Source organism: Lissotriton vulgaris, chromosome 5, assembly GCF_964263255.1.
Source record: "Lissotriton vulgaris chromosome 5, aLisVul1.2, whole genome shotgun sequence".
NCBI classification, from domain to species: Eukaryota; Metazoa; Chordata; class Amphibia; order Caudata; family Salamandridae; genus Lissotriton; species Lissotriton vulgaris.
In genome coordinates this window covers 404,752,878-404,773,067 of record NC_141693.1, presented here as the reverse complement: position 1 = coordinate 404,773,067, position 20,190 = coordinate 404,752,878, and the positions used below count along the sequence as shown (strand labels likewise).

The 20,190-nt window shown below is 41.5% G+C and overlaps 1 protein-coding gene across 9 annotated transcripts in view; it reads left to right on the top strand.

Moving 5' to 3' along the window:
* ANK3 (ankyrin 3) overlaps nucleotides 1-20,190 on the top strand; it is a 2,005,091-nt gene that overhangs the window by 1,286,878 nt on the left and 698,023 nt on the right. For all 9 annotated transcript variants that reach the window (XM_086921764.1, XM_086921763.1, XM_086921757.1 and 6 more), the window contains one exon: nucleotides 4,683-4,781. In XM_086921764.1, the coding sequence (XP_086777890.1) occupies nucleotides 4,683-4,781 (99 nt within the window). The remainder of the gene's footprint in view (nucleotides 1-4,682; nucleotides 4,782-20,190) is intronic.

Sequence of the window (20,190 nt, the reverse complement as noted above, 5' to 3'; positions counted from 1 at the left end):
AGCTATGTTAGAAAGAGAGATAGCCCATTTGGATAAACCTTCAACAAAGCCACATTTTTACTTAAAGTATGTCTATGATGTGAAAGACTGCAAACATGATATAGGTTTTACATTTTCTTAAAAATGTTGAAGACAAAGTTGTGGTGAAAGCATGTATTTTGTCACCCTTGCATTCCTTTTTCTGTCCAATCTTGGATGGAGTTTTGTCTTTTTCGCTAAGCTTCACAAGTCCTCTAGGACGAAGTAAATGAAATGGATTATAGTGTCACTAGGCCATCACAACTGTAGACTGGCAATTGAGAATTTATAAATGCGCTATATCCCATTGATTAGTTTCAGCGTCTCTAAATCGGCGATGGTAACACTGAAGATCAGAGCAATTCTAGGTGAATGCAAGGGGTAGAAATTTTGACTTGATTAAAGAGATGTTTTATGTTCATATGACTCACTATTTAATTTGTAAATGCTATACTTATAATTTAACTTATCAATATTTATGTATCAAACATATAACTGGATTGTAGATGTTAAATATTATTTAATATTTCTGTTTATTTTTCTTAAACCAAAACAACATATTTTGACCAAGTACAGACTGTTTCAAGTAGCATATTTTCTGTGCTGAGTATGGTTAATAAAGAGGTGTTGGGGCTGAATGAATTAAAATTTTCTTATGAGATACTGAATGGTAATATTAAGTAGATTATTGCAGGTGGCAGACAAATTAGTAGTAATAATCTTTATTCGGCAAAATTGTTCACCATAAAAGAAAAGACAAATTAAAAATGTACTGCAAATGTGGTCCAAACAAATGTTAATGAGCCAGAAGGTCCTTTCATTAGATGCAGTTTTTGGCAAATAGTACTGTAAATCCTGTGTTACAATATATCAGGACTTAGTATCATATTATGGTGGGGAACTTAAGATTCATGTGGTATATTCTTTTTGTGAATTAGAAGGGATAATAGAGAAAAATATGTAGCATTATTGCCTACCAATCTGATGTACTCAAACAGAGCTCCCAGGATAATGTGCAACCCAATGGAATAATACTATGCTAAGTAACAAAAGGAGCAGGAAAGACAAATAAGAAATGCAATAACAGGTTTGAGCAAGGCATACACCCTAACTGAAAAAGAGCAGGAAATCACGGGAGTCCGCAACAATAGCAGTGCCAACAAACCAGTTGCTCAGTTAACAAGTCAATATGGAAACAGATCCAAATAAGCAGCTGAGTTTATTTTATGGGGTGGTGAAGGAAGTTATTTAACAGTTTTAAAGGAAGGAGAAATACAAATAAACAAGAGCACTTATCTGGTATGGGGAGTCGTAAGTAATTTGATTGTAGATGCCAGAAAAGACACTGAGTTACAGATATAATAGAACTTTGTTTCTCAAAAGCTAAACTGGCAATAGGGCTGCTTAATATGTAGGCCCGTAGTTTTTCATCCTTGAGTAGGGGAATTACAATATGAATCAGAGTCCACATTGAAGGGTTATCAAACTGATTATTGTGAACGTAAAGTAGGTAGTTGTGCAAGAAATAATCTGTCATAAACTTGAAGGAAGCAGGAATCACTAGCCCTTCGGGGCACACTGGAAAAAGTGAGTAGGAAGGTAACAACTATATAATTAATGTTATGGATCAGCCCAGAGCAGCAGATAAGTATCTGAAGGGTGGAGAAAAATGTGATTTAAGCATTCTTAAACAAGAGGGTATTTCCCCTCAATAAGGTAGATAAAGTAAACAACCATACATTTTTAGAAGGGAGCATAGAGAAGAAGGGTGTTGTTCATTCGGGCAGAGAAGACCACATGCTGTCAACACTAAGCTTGATCAAGACTGGCATAATCCAGAATTGAGAAAGCACTTGGATTAATTTCATTACATACCTTGACATCTGTTGCTCACAAGAATCCTGGCTTTTGTTTTCACTGTGCTGCAATGTTTTGGGTACCTATTACACCACTGCAGGTAAGAGTCCTATTGACGACCGTTGGGTGCTCAGTATCACGGTTAACATGCAGCAGCACAGTGGATATTACATCAGGTTATAATAGTCAGCAGAATACCACAGATCTGAATTGAAAGTAGGATAGGAGTAACTAGTATCTGCTAAATGTTTACCACTGAAACTTTGCTATGTTGCAGGTGTGAAGAGTGTTATTCTGAAGTGAGGCCTTTCATGAGATCATGTTAAGTGGTAAAGGAGGCTAAGTATGCTTTAATACTAGAGATAATAGGTATTGTTTCTGCACTTGAAAACTTTACTATAATCTTAAAGAATAGATAGCATCAAGATGCTAATTATTTAAAATGAGATGGGTTGGAAAGAGCAGGCTTTAGTTATGCTAACCAAGAACCCAGTGTGATAAAAGAAATATTTTATCAATGCTTCAATAAGGAACATAGGGTACATAATTCAATTCAAGGCCTATAGAGACAAGAAGACGTAATGTGGTGAGACTTAGGAAAGCAAATTGGGAATATAAAGCGTTGATTGCTAGAAAAAGCTCATGTTTTGCCGGTGGTTGCAGTAAGACCAATTAGATAGAGCAGGAGTAAAGATACGGCGCTGTAAACAAAGATATAGCCTACAATTTTGATGATCATTCCTCTACCATAGAATGTTGCATTCTGTATCTGGCGGGATATCCTACTGTTCTGTAGGGGTGCTTTGGACTTGGGAGAAACTATTTTTATTTTAATGTGCCTAAGAATGCGGAGGCCCTTTTCTCTAAAACAGATTAAAGCAACCATATTTGTTTAAAAAAAAAAAAGCTCATGGAGCGATTGCTAGGTAAACCCATAGTCTCCTCTTTGTGTTTCTGCCTCTAGCAATAGCCCTTCACAGGTCTTGGGCTCTCTAAAGGACAGACTCCATATCCTCTCCTGACATTATCGGTGCTTTATGTGGAAGGATTTTCTAAGGTAATGTGGGGAAAAGGAAGAAAAAGAGCAACTACATTCGATTTACTATGGTGTAGTGTCTGATTCCATAACCTGTGGCATACTAAAAAAAGACCTGCACCATTACTTAAATACACCTTCCTTTGATCACAGGAAAGCAATTCTCTCATAATGTCTATGTACCCGCTAGATTATAAAAAAAAAAATCAAAAAGCATAATATGCACTCATTACATCTATTTCACCGAAGGCCATAATTATACTTTCTGAGGTCACTTGTGATTAATGCCTCTATAACATACAAGAAGTGGTCTGTCGCATGCGAGGGCCCCACCATGAAGCACTGCGCACCATATTTGTCAAGAAACTGCTATTCTTACTGATTAAATTGATATTACGAGTCAACTATGGTATATCTTGAGTGTCACTATGAGTAGAAATCAACAACGGTCAAGTTTATTTTTGAATGCATTCCTCATTGCCATGGTGGACATAATTAATCTAGTATAGGAGCCATCCTGAAAAAAAAACAATAATCCCTTTAAGGCTCCCCATTACACATATCACTCCACAAAACAGATTTGTAGTGAGTGAGAATGTTACTGTGTTTGGGTGAGTGGTAACTGCTTCCTTAATAAAGCATTGGGAGAATTCAGTGTTGTGTAACTTCGCATGGTAATCCATTAATTTGGCAAGCGCGGCACTGGACTGTGAAGCTCTCACTCCAATTTGTGGCTGTGATCTCTTACCCTATTGGTAGTTTCACTAATCCTAAAGTCTAGTGAACTCACTAAATTTTTTTCTGGTGTTCGGGTTTTTCACTTAGAGTATATGCACAGCTCACTCATACTCTCTGGATGGCTTAATTGTTGTGTTTTTATCATATATTCCAAACATTTATCAAAACTGGAAGTTGCACAGAATTGCATAGTTGCATAGAAGAGTGCTACTATGTTCCTTTCATGTTTTAAAGATTTTCATTCAGCCATTTTGAGCTTTTCGTGTAAATATCCGTGTGGGTGGTTTCTTATGCAAAAAAGATACTTTTACGGCCCCTCTTTATTTTTGTCTGTCCATTTGAACCATTCTGCTTCACATTTGGCATCATTGAAATTTGTGTCCTTTACTCCTTTTTGGAACGTTTGGTTCAGATTGCCAAGGAGGCAGAAAATTATTAGGGAAGCAAAAACATCCTTTCATCTGGAGTGTTGTGGTACTGTTAAATGCACAGGAGCAATCCACCTTTGTAACCTATAATATGTTGTTTCTTAAATATTTGCTTACTGAGCACGTGTGTGAAGCTGTGATTAAGTAGTGTCTGTGCAATCTCTACTTTGGAGTTGACATTAAGCTCCCTTTGGTCAAACAGTCTTGTTAAACAAATTTTCCTTGGAACTGGTTCGTCCGAACCTCTGCCTCTTTTGTCTTAGTGGAATTATCTATTGAGATGATCAGATCAGGAGATAACTACACATCATTTTTTCACACCATATTTTATTTACATTTCCACAAACTTGAATATTTACAGAAGGTTTTATCTTGTAGATTAACTGGAAAGATGAATTTCCTGTAATTCAGTGCTTTTGTTCTCGAAATGGAGTTATGAAGTGCATTAAGGAGTTCATGCTTGGTCAGCAAAATTGAACATAAGTGTGTTGAATCAATATAAACTTGCACAGATATTGCTTTGATAAAGTCACATCAACAGTAATCAGTACCATACAATTGATGACTATATTGAATTAATACATTATCTTTTGTTCCCCCTTTAGAATGGGCTGAATGCACTTCATCTTGCTTCCAAAGAAGGCCATGTGGAAATTGTAACAGAATTGTTACAACGAGGTGCAGATGTGGATGCATCAACAAAAGTAAGTACAAATATCCCATTACAGACTTACCTATAGTTATGTAGAAATGTAACTATCAAGTGAAGAAGGCAGTTCTTGGATTTCCTAGGTCCAGGAATGAGTAGTTCATACAGTCCAGGTATTTGTTTTACATTCTATGACTTGTAGTCTTGTTCTTCCCATTGTAAAATCAGAACTACATGCCCACAATGCAAAGCAAAAACCTGTACTAGATGATTATCTGATGCATGGACGTGGGAAATGTGAGAACTTTAAGAAGCAAACCTTCAGAATTAGTTGTTAAAATCAACAAGCTCAATGTTAGTAAGGTTGTCAATTTTGGAGTGTAAAAGTCTGAATGTATCCAGAGGCAGCAACACTGTGACTGCAAAGTGTGCACAGAAGTCTGCAATGGGCACTTATTCTCTAGGCTATCTCTCTGCCTTTTTGTTGTTTGAGATTATGGTTGCTATATTTTGTTGGTTACTATACCCCATATAATGATCCAGATCTGTTGAAACTTATTTTGGTAGCAAGTGGCTGCTATAAATAGAAATATGGCTGTCGGGGTTGCCAGGTCAAGGAAGTGGATAACCCTAGACTAGAAGAGTTTTGATTCAGTCTCTGCAGCGGAATGTCCCACCCAGGTCAAGGAAGTGCATCAACATAACCTTAGACTAGAAGAGTTTTGATTCAGTCTCTGCAGCGGAATGTCCCACCCAACATGGAAGGTGAGTAAGACTGCTTGAAATGTTTCCCTACTGTCTATTGAATTTCAGCAAGGAACCACAATAGCATAGAAAGGAAATCGAATGCAAAGGAGCTAGCATAAGGTAAAAGGCTGCTGAGACCTGCGTGCAGTCTTGTGTAGCCTTGAAACCATTCTCCCTGCAGAGCATCTTTGCTCGCAAATACTTGTTTTTCACTTTAAACTTAATCAGCTTCTTGGTCTCTGTAGCTGGCACAGTTATTAACAAAAATCACAAATATGTGAAATCTACCACTTTGTAGACTTTAACTATCCCTAATTATTAACAGAGATAATTCCAGGCGCAGATATGTTTGGAAAAAGCAGAAATTAAAGACACTAAAGATCTTCTATGAGAAAACAGGGACTGATTTGATTTGTCATTTTTTTTGTTCAGTTAATCTTACCTTTAACAATACTTTCCTGTGAGTTAGACGTCACTCATTGGCATCTTTGTACCTTGTTGTTATGATTACTTTGGAAAGTACTTTTCTGTTGGCATTGATGCAGATTTAGTTTGACTCTTTTCAATTCTCTCCAAAAACATGAAAGTGTAGATTGGTCCTTTCTATTACTCCTAAATTGAGAAAGGTTGGTTGAATTTAAGGGCAGCATCAGAAGTCTGAATGACTCTGTCCTACTGTGGCTAATAAATCAAAGCGCCAGTGCGGCGTTACAGTGGCCTAAAAATATAATGATACTGCTAGTCATGGCATATGTCCAGGACTTCAGCTACTCCAGACTGGCCATCCTAATGCAGGGCTCATTTAGATGTAGGTTTATGCCCATGAGAAATGAGATACCTTCCAGAACATTTTTAATTTGTTCACACTGTCAAAAACCCAGCCTTTTTAAACATATATCAGAACCCTGAGATTCAGGGAGAGATTAGTCTAAAATGGAACATAAGTCAACCAATGACACAGTTTTCTTAATTGAAGTTTATTGTTGGATAACAACCTCACCCACCAGCGCCTTTCTAGCTTCTTTTGATTGATGCTTCCTCCCTATTCTACCCGCCATCATCACATTATAAGTCCAATCATTCCTTTGCATCTTGACACTAATTTGGGGATGGGGTGCTTTAATAAGTGGTCTTGGTTTGGTGAGACAATCACATAGCTAAATGCCCACAATGCTGTTATTTTCAACTTTTCTTACAAAGTTCAGTTCATACACAAGGATTTACATACTGTGAATTTAGATAGGAATTGCTATATCTGTTTTATGCTACAAGAGTATGTGGAGTGGTGTGGCTCACAGGTTAGAGGCGGCAGACCCGTAAGCAGAGGACGGCCCGGGACCAGGGTTCAATTCCCGACGCGGCAGGGTCGTGGACCAGGGTCAGCGGGCTCGATAATTCTCACCTCGGTGCCTACTCCAGTCAGGGACCACACTCGGCAACTCTGGGCATTAGCTTGCCTCATCTTCACAACGGCCCCCCCCAGACCACCGGGGATGCTTGGTCGCACCTTAGAGATACCCATTAGGGACCATCTCTCAGGGTGATCCAGGACGGGTTCCCCAGCGGTTGAAGCGCGGAGATATTCCTCCGGGAGTCGATTCCTAGCGCTATATAAACCCGCAATTAAATTAAATTAAATGCAGCTTCTTAGGTCCCTACCTAAAACTCAAAAACTCCTTCACTTTAACATACATAGCAAATGTTCTGCTTCTTGTGGTTTGTAAGATCTTTTCTTATGCCTCATCCACAGTACTCAGAGAGCCATTGCAAGTCATCCTGGAGGCACTGGTTCGAAAGTGCCCGACATGTGAGGCTTCATGTTACCGAGTTGCTGTGCTTTTTTATGTCTTTTGTTAATTTCTCACCAAGTGTCCTCTGTTATTGGAGCTGAGAAGAAGGGAATCCAATCTTTTGGTCAAGTTAACGGACCTGGTGGTAATCCTAGTTGTTGCATTTTCTTTTTGTTGGTGGCAAGTAGTGAATTTATTGTTTTATCAACTATTCCCGAGGATCAGTTGAGCGTTAGATATTGGTTGACTTTTAAATGTATATTTCTTACAAGGAAATATAATTCACAACTAATTAGACCACAGCCTTTTGTATAAGAAACACAATGAGAAAACATATTTGCACTATAAATGTTTTTACAAGTGTTTGGCAAATCTGCATTGTACGTAAATCTGTGCTCACATCCTGCTGCACCAGTTGGATTATTGTTCTACTGGATGTTGTTTTTGAACAAATCAGGCAATAATATGAAAAAAATCTTGTTAATAAATGCTTAGAGGTACTCCATTTGTAAGATAAATATAGTTGAGTTCGTTTTTGGGAGGATATTGCGGAAACAAATCTTAAGGCTCCCCATAAATCCCGGCCTGAAGTTACCCCTGCCTTTACAGCTACATTTGATATTCAGCTTCCACTGGATTATCATATTCTCTGTTCTCGTGATCAATATGAGCATGAAGGTGGTGATACTGTTCTTTGTCAATGGTTTATTCCAAAGGCATTCCTTCCTTTGGAAGCGTTGGTATTTTCAGATGACAGCCTCATATTTAACTTTTCTGATGATTTGCCACTCTTCCTGGAACAAGAACATCTTTGCGGGGTAATTTTTAGAACTTTAAGGTCGGTGTCTTGCTAGCATCACAATATGGTATTTCCTAGTGACCCTAATTGTTGTTTTGGTGCATAAGGATGCAACAGACTTTTGCAGCAAATTCAGATTTGCATTTTGCTTTTCAAATCACTGTTTAAATTAAGTATGTCACAGTAAATAGGCAGCACACTATACTTGAATAAAACATTACTTAAATATTTGGCTACTTGGGATGACTGCTCGTTCCTTTACTTTGTGATCATTAAGAAAATAAATAAGGGTTGGTCCAAACTTAAGAATACTTACAAGCATTATTTTAAACTACTCACAGTGGTCAGTTTTCATGTAGGAATATTTCTAAAATCAGTATGCGTTGTCTGCTTCTCGAGTTAAGGATTCAGTGAAGACCATCTATTTACCTAACGTTTTGCCTTCATGGGAAAACAGTATGGTGGTGCCTTGGTAGAAAGGATGGCCCTGAAGACCACACAAAGTGTAACAGGCATGCTTGCTTGATTCTGATTCCAATTTCTCTAGCTATATGGTCCCAATAGCAATTTTGGACTGCGTGCTGGAGAAGAGTCTGGCTTCAACCACTCAAATTGTTATATTTTCCCACAGTTACTCACCGGTGTGATATGTGGGATGTCTTAATCTTCCGAGACGAAGACTTAGTCCAAGGCCCACCAGCGCATAACAAGCTCAAACAGGAGACATCACCATGTGTGTTGGCTTTAATACTATAGGAGTCTAAGTACCTCATTATCCATGTGATTTACAGCTAAGACCAATTGAAATGCGGAAGAACAAATGAAGTCCAAGAAAGACCGTCATTTCTGAACAGGCACGACAACCTGAGGCTTACTTGCCGGTGTTGACCAATGCACAAGGCTGAGCTCTGTTTGCATTAACAAGAGCCATTAGCATTCTATCACAGGTTTTTTCAAAGCAGAATGCTTGATGAATCATAGGTGGAAATGCAGTATGTCTGTACTGGAAAGGCCTAAGCCTTAGCCCCTCTTTTTCTGTTTGTATCAATCAATACCTAGAAGAAGAAACACTGGTAAAGCTCTAGAATATATTAGCTTTGCCTGTGCCTTTTGGATTCCCTTTATAGAATTCATAGGGAAAAGTAAAATGCTTTTCCCCGATGCTGTGCAGCATTGGTAAACAAATTGTAAAGAATTGTAAAATAAGATGTAGTGATACAACCACTGGAGGCTGAGTCATTTCGCTGAGGCGCACATATATGCTGGTGTATGTGCACGTCAGCGAATGTTGTTGGTGCCATTTGCTTTGCTCTTGATTTATCAATGAAAAATGGTGAACACCAATATGAATTAGTACATAAAAGTAGAGAATTTTAAGCACAAAAATGCAAAATAACAAAATGTGGGAGAGTAAGAAACAAAAGATGTACACTTAAGGCCATCAAATAAGACGCAAACTAATGAGAGTACCAATATAGCCGACTAATGGTAAGCAGTAGGGGGACTAAAAGCGTACTGTAAGTTCTTGATAAGCCCACAATTAGTCTTTTTCGACCTAAAATTGCTCACACACCGACAATCTTTGCTCACTGCTGGGGGGGAGATGAGGTCCTCTTGCATCCTGAGGGCCTCAGGACTAAAGTGGACTTTATCCCCCAAGCAGCAGTGCGCCAAAAGGCATGTTTGCAGAGTGGTGGAGAAAGGGGGCGTGGCCTCTAACCACCTCATCAGTCCAGCTGTGTGGTGCTTACTGGAGTGGAGCTAACAGGTGGGCTAGTTGGCCCCTAAGGACGCTCAGCAGCGTAGGGGACTTGTAATTAAAAGTGCACCAGGAGGTGCTTTTGCAGAGTGGTGGAGAAAGGGGGCGTGGTCTGCTATCAGAAATCAGCAGTTCTGCAGTGTGGGACTTAGTGGAGGTAATAGGAGGACTAGTTGGCCCCCAAGGACGTCCTTGGGGACCAACTACCCCTCCTGTTACCTCCAGTAAGTCCCAAACATTGGCATTACAAAAAGGTCTTCAGAGGCCACACTCCCTTTCTACACGACTCTGCAAATGCACCTCCTGACACACTACTAGTTGGGGGACTAACTTTACAAAATGAATAACGCTATACGCCAAATCTACAAAAAATGTGTGTTTTATGTTATATGTCAGTGAGTCTAGTTTGTCACCTTTTTTTAATCCCACTATAGGCACGATTGACACCTATAGTATGATACCTTTACCGCAACTTCTGTCACCTGTAACCACTGGTCACTTTACCTATAGTTGTTGAAAAGTAGACCACCACAAAAAAATGTTTGTCTTCTTCTCTTAACAGGTCGACCATTAAGCGGCGTTTTGTTAGGTACACTGTTTTACCTGCACTATAGTTCTCACTTTTATTAGAATTTCTGATACAAGGTAGAGAAACGTGAGTAAGGTGGGGATTTGTGTACCCCGTCCTGAAGAAGGTGTTTTTACACCGAAACATGTTGACGCACACAGAGAGGAGGTAATGCACATTGTTTGCGTTATTAACCTCCCACACTTTATTTTAATAGCACCAGCCCGGGGGCCCATTAAAGATTTTTTTGTCACCTCACGAGCCAGGTGCTTTTTAAACTTCACTCACTTAGATCTAAACCCCACCATACACTCACATTTAAATACCCCATCCACACCACACATAGTCTTCTCAAGTGCTCCCGCGAATCCGTAGGTCGCAGCACGCCGTACCCCGTAGAAGGGTACGATGACCCCGATGATGAAGCATGACACCAAGGGGCCTGTTGGTGTGTGAGGGGACCAAAAACAACAAGGGTGTTCCCCAATTTTGGAGGATACGCCCTATACTCAAGGAGTGGATCCCTAAATCCATTACACATTCATTTCCTAATCATTATTGCAATCATCAAGTGCATCATCATTAAAGCAACAGAACTTTCTTTAGGTAGTCGGCATCATAAAATAAGCTATCAAAAACACATTGATTTCCAAAATACTCATCCTAAAATTGGTTGAATCAATCTCACACTTAATACATATTCTCACACTTTAAAAAATCATGATCAACTATTATCTTTGACCAATATAGATGACGCCCTGAATGGGCTAAGAGGATTAATGCAGTCTTACTGACCGCTGTGCATATACTATGTCCTACAGTACCTCATGAGATATTATCAAATGTAATGCAGAAAAGAATGCTTTTTCAACATATTCATTACCCAATATTTGTTCCTACTGCAGTAATGAGATTTCACATATTACTTCAAACATTCAATTATTGTGATTAATGCATTTCATCCATTAAAACCTACTACAATCTTGATTCGACTAATACTCCAATTTCCAAGCATCTCTTTAAAGGGGTCACAGCTATAATTAACAAGGGACTACTATACCCTATATGGACCCATAGTAGTTCTTCACTATTTAATCCTAATGGGTTCAGGGTTCTTAATACGACTATATATTTGGATTCAAGTTGTCATAAAGCTCTCACCCGGTTGCCAACCTTTGTGTGCTTTTTCATTGAATTTCTAAGGCTTTTAAAAGTAAAGTAATATTTTATTACCATACATAAAGGCAAACCCATGCCATGCACGGCCAAAGTCTGTGTGCAGTGGATGTTTAGGCCTGAGGGCCTGCAGCTATCCCCTCGCAGTCAAGCAATCCCACACTGCTCAGGTCCTGAACCCAAATGGCCTTCGGAAACCCATTCTACTGTGCCATATTTTAATTATAGGGAAGTAGGCGCTTGCCCACCCTCCCCGGGCCTTAAGAGGACCCGGGTTCCTGATCTTCTGGAGCCAAATACCTTATTATTACTGAGTGCAAACAAGCCTCGGCACCCCATCTGCAAGGCCATAGTTTAAGTAAAGGGGAAGGGGCCACATTCCTCTCTATTAGGGAAGAGGTGCCCCCCTCCCCAGCCCAGTTGGGTGCCAGGAACCACATTCCACAGGGCCATATTTTATTTAAAGGGGTATGAGGCACGTTGCCCCCTCCCCCAAGCTCATATGGGCTCTGGGGACCCCATCCCCTTAAAGCCAAACATTATGTTGGGGGGACCCAGCCAGCTCCTGCACTGGAGCTAACATTGCTTTTGCCCACTGGGAGCAGCTACTTTTCCTGGCTCTCGACGGGCAGGAGAAATTATAGTTTCCCTGCCTAAAAGAGCATGGCAGAAGTGTTCTCCCACCCGGCTGGAGCATTTTCAAAGCTCCCACTAGGTGGGTGCACACTTCTTTTCCTGCCCACGTTCCTACGGGCAGGGGAAAGAACACAGTTCAAGTGCTAGACAAGCATGGGGTACCCAGGGAATCTAGCAGCATGCTCCCCACCCCTCTACTTATTGCCTGGAGAATGTAGCCCCTGGGGCCCATTTGGGCTTGGGGTGGGAACGCACGCCAACCTCTCCTATAAATTAAGTGTTTGGCCCTAGGGAATGGGGTCTTGGGGTCGCAACAGGCTCTGAGAGGAGGGCAATGCACCCCGCTCCCATAATATTAAAGAGTTTGGCACCGAAGGATGGAGTCCTTGGGAAAACAATAGCCTCTGGAAGTGTGGCCGCACAGCCTCTCCCCTTTTTTGATATGTTGGCCCAAAGCTTAAATCAACTTTGAGAGGGGGCCCCACTCATACACCCCTCACCAAAAATAGTGAAATAAAATGATGGGCCGTTATTTATTTTTGTCACAATGCCACAGGAGTCCCGAAGGATTGTGATGAAAATTTCCAATTTATTTTCATTTTTGTTTGCGTAGGGCAGGGTATCCTTACCCTACCCGCCAATATATTTTTTATAATTACATTGCAGGACAGCTGATTAAGGCCAAGTCCTGTAATGGCTGCCAGCAATATATTTCTTCATGTTGCTGGCAGCCAATCAGAGCTTTACTCCCCAAGGAGCAAAATGATTCAAGGTTAAAAAAGCCCCCTGGGTCAATCAGACAGCTCTATTCTTTAAAATAAGGTTCAAGCGCCTCAAACCTTACTGTACAGATATGCAAATATGTTTGAAGCTTAATAGCTCCAAAACTACTGAATGGATATACATCAAATCACAATAAGCACATTTTTGGGATCAAGATTTAGCTTTTTGCCAGATTTGGTCTAATTCAGTTTAGCAGTTTTTTGCGGTAGCACTGCCTAAATAAGTCTATAGAAAATGCACCAGGATTTTGCATTTTGGGACACCATTTTTCTGATCCCTCACTTATCACCCCAACAATTTCCTGAAATGACCTGAGGTAGGTGAACTTTTTTTTTTTTAATGTTGTTTTGTGAAGATTAGCCTAACGACGCCGAAGAAAACCAAAAGGTGCTCTGTCAATGGAAAAGCAGACCTAACTATAACTAAACTGAGCACCATGAGATATATTACCTACTGGCAGTCACCAGTTAGTTGTAGTTAGGACTTGGTTGTGATAGGAAAATCGTTTTTGACTTGCCTATGTCTTTGGCGCTGTTTGACGAATCTTCACAAACTTTTTCCAAAAAAGGGATTCTTGTCGTGCATGGAAAGATTCAGGGAGATTCGTCGGGGGCTGGGAAAAAGGTAGGGGGGTTAAGAAAAAGTGCATTTTCCATGTTAATTCGCATCTACTAATTTTGCAGAAAGCTAGCTTTTGGTCTGCGAGGTGTGCTTGTTGTTATTTGGTGTAAATCTGTTCAGTAGTTTGCGAGATATTAAAGGACATCCAAATTTGTATATCTACGACTGTGCAGCCTTTGCAAATAGCTCGTGTAGAGGTCTGCAGAGCTCTGATTGGCTGCCAGCAATTCAACCAGGAAGTGTTGACAGCCATCTTGGGACTCCACTTTAGCCAAGTCTTAAAAAAACCCTGAAAAAATAAGAAAAGGGGGCAGGGTAGGAATACTCTGACCCCCAAACCTTGGTCTTGAGATCCCAGAGAGGCGCCCGCAGGGCAAAAAAGCATTTTTTTTAAATTCACTACAATTTTCGTAAAATAGTTGCGAATATCACTGTAAATGTTTAAAAAAGGTGTGATCTGCGCTTATTTCAATAGTAGCCAGGTCTTGGGGCATGCGGTCTGCAATGAAAAATGGAGGGCGGGGCACTCCAATGACTTAAAAAGCCCCTCTAGGTCCACCACATACCGGGACCTAATTTTAATTAAAAGCAGGGGGCTGCGTGTGCTCCCTGTGGAACACCAACTCACTGGCGCTACAAATTAAAAATGATATGAGGCACCGTGCATCCCCACGGATCCCAGGGACCACCACCTCACCGGGGCTACAAATATAAAAAGTTGTAGGGGGGCTGTGAAAACCCCCTCCAGCTCCAGGAGCCACCACCTCTTCAGGGCTAAAAAAAACTTTAAAGAGGCCCCCCTGGCCATTTACAGCTCCGGGAACCACAACCTTCCTAGGGAGGCCCATGCACAGAGAAGCAGAGGGGCCTCAAAGCCAACCTTCTGGAGCCATTATTGGCCCTGGGGACCGCCACTCCCCAAGGCCTGCTCCTGTTATGTCCCGGGGTGCTCAGCCCAGGACACAGCTGTTTTCTTTTGCTTGGTGGGCGCTTTGACAGCTCCTGCCAAGCAAAAGCAAACACTTCGTTTCAAGAGGTAGCCCCTGCGGTCACCAAGATGTGCATTGGGTAGAGTCAAGGGAACCCAGGGAAACATGGCCCGGCCTGGGGGATGGAGCCTGCATGACTGAAATTGGCCCGGGGAGGGGGGCCACCATGCCTCTTCCCCTAAATAATGAAGGTCAGGGGATGGGGTCCCCAAGGCCAATCCTGCCATTATGCTCATTTCACAGAAATTAAACCTCAACAGGAAGCATTCACAAATATAACTATTGCAGGTGCCTCCGTTGCAGATCTACTTCAGTGAAATACATATGATCCTAATTCCTAGGCTTGGCGAAGGCAAAGCAAGTGTGTTTTCTCTGCAGTTCCATATTAAAAAGCGATCTGAAATCCTTTGTGGAGGTGACTGCATCGTTGATATACTGGAGCAAAATCTGTATGTGACTGTCACTAGTGGGTTCTAAGTTGTCCTGCTGTGGTGAGAGCAGAGTTCATGGTTCTCACTTTAAATTGCTAGGAGTATGCAAATGTGTAAATCACGTGGATGCTTCCCTGTTTGACCCCGCCCACCTTAGTAGTATCCAAAGGTCTTCCAGCCGTTTGTCAGGATGATAGACAGCTCAACAAGCTCAACAAGCGACCTCCCCAGCTCGTTGCCCACCGATTTTGGTGAGGAGTTCTTGATGGCAAGGAATATGAGGACATCTCCACCAAACAAAGAAGCACTTACTTCATATACTTAAGAGGAAGGACCCTTGTTTTGTGGAGATTTACATCTTTGTAGTCTTGTGGGCTCCTCTAAATGAGGATTCACGTTATCACATATATCTGAATAAAGAGGCACCAGGAACAATCATATTGCCAAAACGCACACAAGGTTATCTGTGACATTACCTCGTACTCCATTATGCAGCTGTAGTGTAGAATACGTATTTGACATTCATTCAAGGAGGTAGAAAGAACTCCACTTGGGTAGATATTCAGTGCACAAACTGTGGACACTTGGATAAAAGGACAGATGCGGTTCCTTTGTGGCTGGGTCACTCACACAGCTACTGACACACCCACACAGACACTCACACATCCACTCACACACCCATTCAGACACTTATGCACCCACTCACAGACCCACTCAGACGATACACCAACTCACAGGCCCACTCACACTCATGTATCCACTCACAGACCCATACTGCCACTCACAAAGCCTTTCAGAGACCCACTCAGAGACTCACACACCCACTCACAGACTCACTCAAACACTAACTCAGACACTCAGGCAACCACTCAGATACCCACTCAGAACCTCACGCACCCACTCCAAGACCCAGTGAGACACTTATGCAGGTACTCCTAGACCCAATGAGACACTCATGCAATCACTTACACACTCATTTTCAAAGGTGTCAGGTTATAATTAGGAAATAAAATTAAAAAGCCTTAGAAATAATTTAAAAAGTCAAAGGTTACCAAGACGTTATAGTTAGCAAATAACATTAAACAAAACCTTAGAGATTCACTGAAAAAAAAGGGTTACAGGGATGTTATATTTAGGAAAGAGAATGAAAATACCTTAGAAATTCATTGAAAAAGACAAAGGGTACAGAGACTTTCTAGGTAGGCTCAAATTTCACTTGTACAAAACCAGTGAAATTCAGCAGTTGTAGTTACCTGAGCTAACTATAACTTACACCCCCGAAATGCATTGCTTATGACCTCACATATTCCATCACTCATTACATGGTCAGTGACATAACTGATGACATCTCTGAAGACATCCCAAACCCAGTCTGTAACTGGGTGTGTGAGTGATTTTATGGGTGAGCGAGTGGCTGTGTGACTGGCTGTTTGAATGAGTAACTCAGTGTGGAAGTAGCTGTATGGGTGAGTGAGTGGCTGTTTGAGTGGGTGTTTGGTTAAGTGAGTTGCTGTGTGAGTGGCTGTATTGGAGAGTTAGTGTGAGAGTTATTGTATGGGTGAATGAGCGGGTGTGTGCCAGGTTGTATGGATGTGTGACAGGGCAAGTAAGTGGTTGTGTGGGTGGTTGTATGGGTGAGTGAGTAGCTGGGTTGAGAGTCTGTGTGAGTGGCTGTATGGGTGAATAAATTGGTATCTGAGTAGCTGTATGTGTTAGTGTGTGGCTGTATGGCTGTATGGGCGAGTGAGTGATTCTGTAAGTGGCTGTATAAGTAAGTGAGTAGGTGGATGAGTGGTGGTTGTGTGGGTCTACGAATGGGTATGTGAGTGGGTGTATGAGCGGTTGTGTGTGTCTGACAGTGGTTTTATGGATTATGTCATCAGTGATGTCATTTTATATTTAATCAGTGATGTCATTGACCATGCCATGAGTGATGTAATATGTGAGGTCATAAGTAATGCATTGCTGGGGCTTACTTTATAGTTCTCTCGGGTGACGAGAACTGCCGAATTTTACTGGTTTTTTATAAGTCAAATTTGAGCCTAACTTTAACGTCCCTATAACCTTTGGTTTTTTGAGATAATAGATATACAATGTAATATAAACAAAAGTTAAAGCTAAGTCCTGAGGAAGACCCGTAGCTGAGGAGTACAAGTACCCTTGCTGCGTCAGGGTCGAAATGTCTATGAAAATGCCCCTTACTCTGGGGCCTACACCCTCTTGTGTTCTCTCCCCCCGTCCCCTGCCTTTCGAACAAAGCCTCACAGTTGATGATATTACTGTGTTTGTAATGAAGTAATGACTATGTTTCAAATGATGTCAGAGGGAGGCTCCTCCATTGGCCAAGGGTTACTTACTTTGGCACTATAAAAAAGTTGGAATTACCTACCTTGAATTCATTCTCTCTACCTTTTTTCTCTTACGTCACTGCACGAGTACCGCCCTTTTTCACCTCTTTCCAAACACCACTTGCCAGTAACCAATGACACATTGCTTGTAATTATAGTAAACAATGAAATAACTAAAAAAAAACTGCCATTTAATATTGGCTTGAAATTCGTTTATGGGTATTACTTTATGTTTGTGTATGCATTAGGCCTATTTCTCTTTTCTTTTTCTTGCAAGTCATAACCCCATATGATGATTATGTAATGTTTTCATTTATTGATGATTGTGAATAATTGTCTAGGACCATTTGTTTTCTATACCAATCGCTACCCAGGTCCTATTGACTATTTGGGTTACCTTATTCGTATTAATGAAAGCTTGTCGGAGGCCATAACCCCTTTGTCCACCACTCTGCAAAAACGCCTCCTGGGGTACTACTGGTTGGGGGATGAAGTTTCCTTGGATGCTGACGGTCCTTGGGGGGCTAAGAACCCCTCCTGTTACCTCCAGTAAGTTCAACACAGTGAGGGTCCTTAGGGCCAAGAATCCTTCCTGTTATGTCCAGTAATTCCCACACAGCGGGATTGCTGGGAGCTGGTCAGAGGCCCCTTCCCCTTTCTCCACCACTATGCAAAGGTGCCTCCTGGCACACTACTGGTTGGGGGATTAAGACCCCATGGCTGCTGAGGGTCCTTGGGGCCAAGAATCCCTCCTGTTATCTCCAGTAAGTCCCACACAGCGGGATCGCAGAGAGCTCATCGGATGCCCCACCGCCTTTCCCCACTACTCTGCAAGCACACGTCCTGGTGCACTACTGGTTATGGGATGAAGCCTGATTTGATACTGAGGGTCATTGGGAGACAAGAACTCCTCCTGTTAAGACGCACACAGTGGTTTGCTGAGAGCTGGGTGGAGGCCCGCCCCCTTTCTCCACCACTCTGCAAACGCACCTAGTAGTTAAAAACAAAACCTTTGAAATTCACTAAAAAAAACAAAGGTTACAGGGACATTCTAGTTAGGCTCAGATTTCAATCATACAAAACCAGTGAAATTCAGCAGTTCTAGTTAACTGAGCTAACTATAACTTACACCCCCACAATGTACTGTTTACCTCACATATTACATCACTCATGACACAGTCAATGACATCACTCATGACATCGCAGATGACATCACTGATGGCATCATCCAGTGATTGTGTTTTCTAAACATTACTGAGTGTTAAACATATATTCTAAGGTTGGTGACTGTGGGAGTGCTTGTACTGGCGAGTGAATGGCTGTATCAGTGGTGCCTAGAATAGTGACTGGGTATGTGAGAGACTGTATACATGAGTGAGTGTAAGTTTTTGGATGGGTTAGTAAGTGGGTGTGTCAGTAGCTCTAAGTTGTGAATGAGTGGATAATGGGTGACTGAACAGGTACCTAAGTGGCTGTATGGGTGAGTGAGAGGGTACACGAGTGGCTGCATGGGTGCATGAATGACTGTGTAAGTGGCTGTATGGGTAAGTGGGAGAGGTTGAATGGGAGAGTGTGTGATTGTCTCTGACTGTGTAGGTGAGTGAGTATGTGTTAATATATGTATGAGTAAGTGAGTGGGTGTCTGAGTAACTGTATGGGTGAGTGAGTGGCTGTGTGAGTGACTATATGGGTGAGTTAGTAGGTTTGTGTGTAACTATATGGGTGACTGATTCCTTGTCTGAGAGGCTGTATGGGTGTATGAGGGTGTGTGTAAGTGTATGTGTGTGACTGTAGGTGAAAGTGTCTGTATTTGTAGAGTGAGTAGATACATAAGTGGCTGTATATGTGAGTTAGTGGTTGCTTTAGTGGCTGTATGGGTGAGTTGATATGTGAGTGGCTCTATGGATCACTGAGTAGGCGTGTGAGTTTGTATAGGTCTGTAAATGGGTATGCTAGTAGTTGTGTGAAAGTGGGTGTATGACATGTTGTATTGGGTATAAATGGGTTTGTGAGTAGTTCTGTGGATGATATCAATGATGTAATTTAAGATGTCATCACTGATGTCATCACTGATTTCATTGACCATGTCATGAGTGATGTAATATGTGAGGGCATAAGCAGTGCATTGCAGGGGTGTAAGTTATAGTTAGCTCAGGTAACTATAACTGCTGAATTTCACTGGTTTTGTACAAGTTAAATCTGAGCTCCTCATGGGAACAGTCTTGTCCAAACTGGAAAGACCGGTCATTCCTGTGTCTCTTTTGCTTTCTCGCCATAAGTGTGCCAGGTATGTCGACATGTAGGTCCCGCTTTCACTGTGTCACTAGATTCAAGCTAGCCTGGCTGATGAAGAATGATACCCCTAAACCGGTCCAATGATGGACCTGGCTTGTTGGTTTGCATGTGGCTGGGTCTAAACTGGGGTGGCTTAGTGTACAAAAGAACAGAAACACAATTTATTTTTCTTCAGAGACATCACGTTATGCCCTTCGACCTTGTGTCTCTGCTTACCTTCATGTGCTTACTTTCATGTTTAATGTTGATTTATTCTGGGCTACTCCGGCTTCCATATCTGCTGCCTGCCGATAAGCACATTCTTCTGCTCTCTCAGCCATGATTACTCTCTCCAGACTGAGTGTCTCACAACACACGTTGTCTGAACAAGTAAGACATGCACCCATTGAGTACTTGGAAATATATGGCTTCTTCATTGTTGAATTCATTGAACTTGCAATGCTTGATGAGAGTCTACAGTTTTTCAGCAAATTTATCCATCATTTCCTCAGCTGGCTTTTATAGCTTGCTTGAAGATGTATC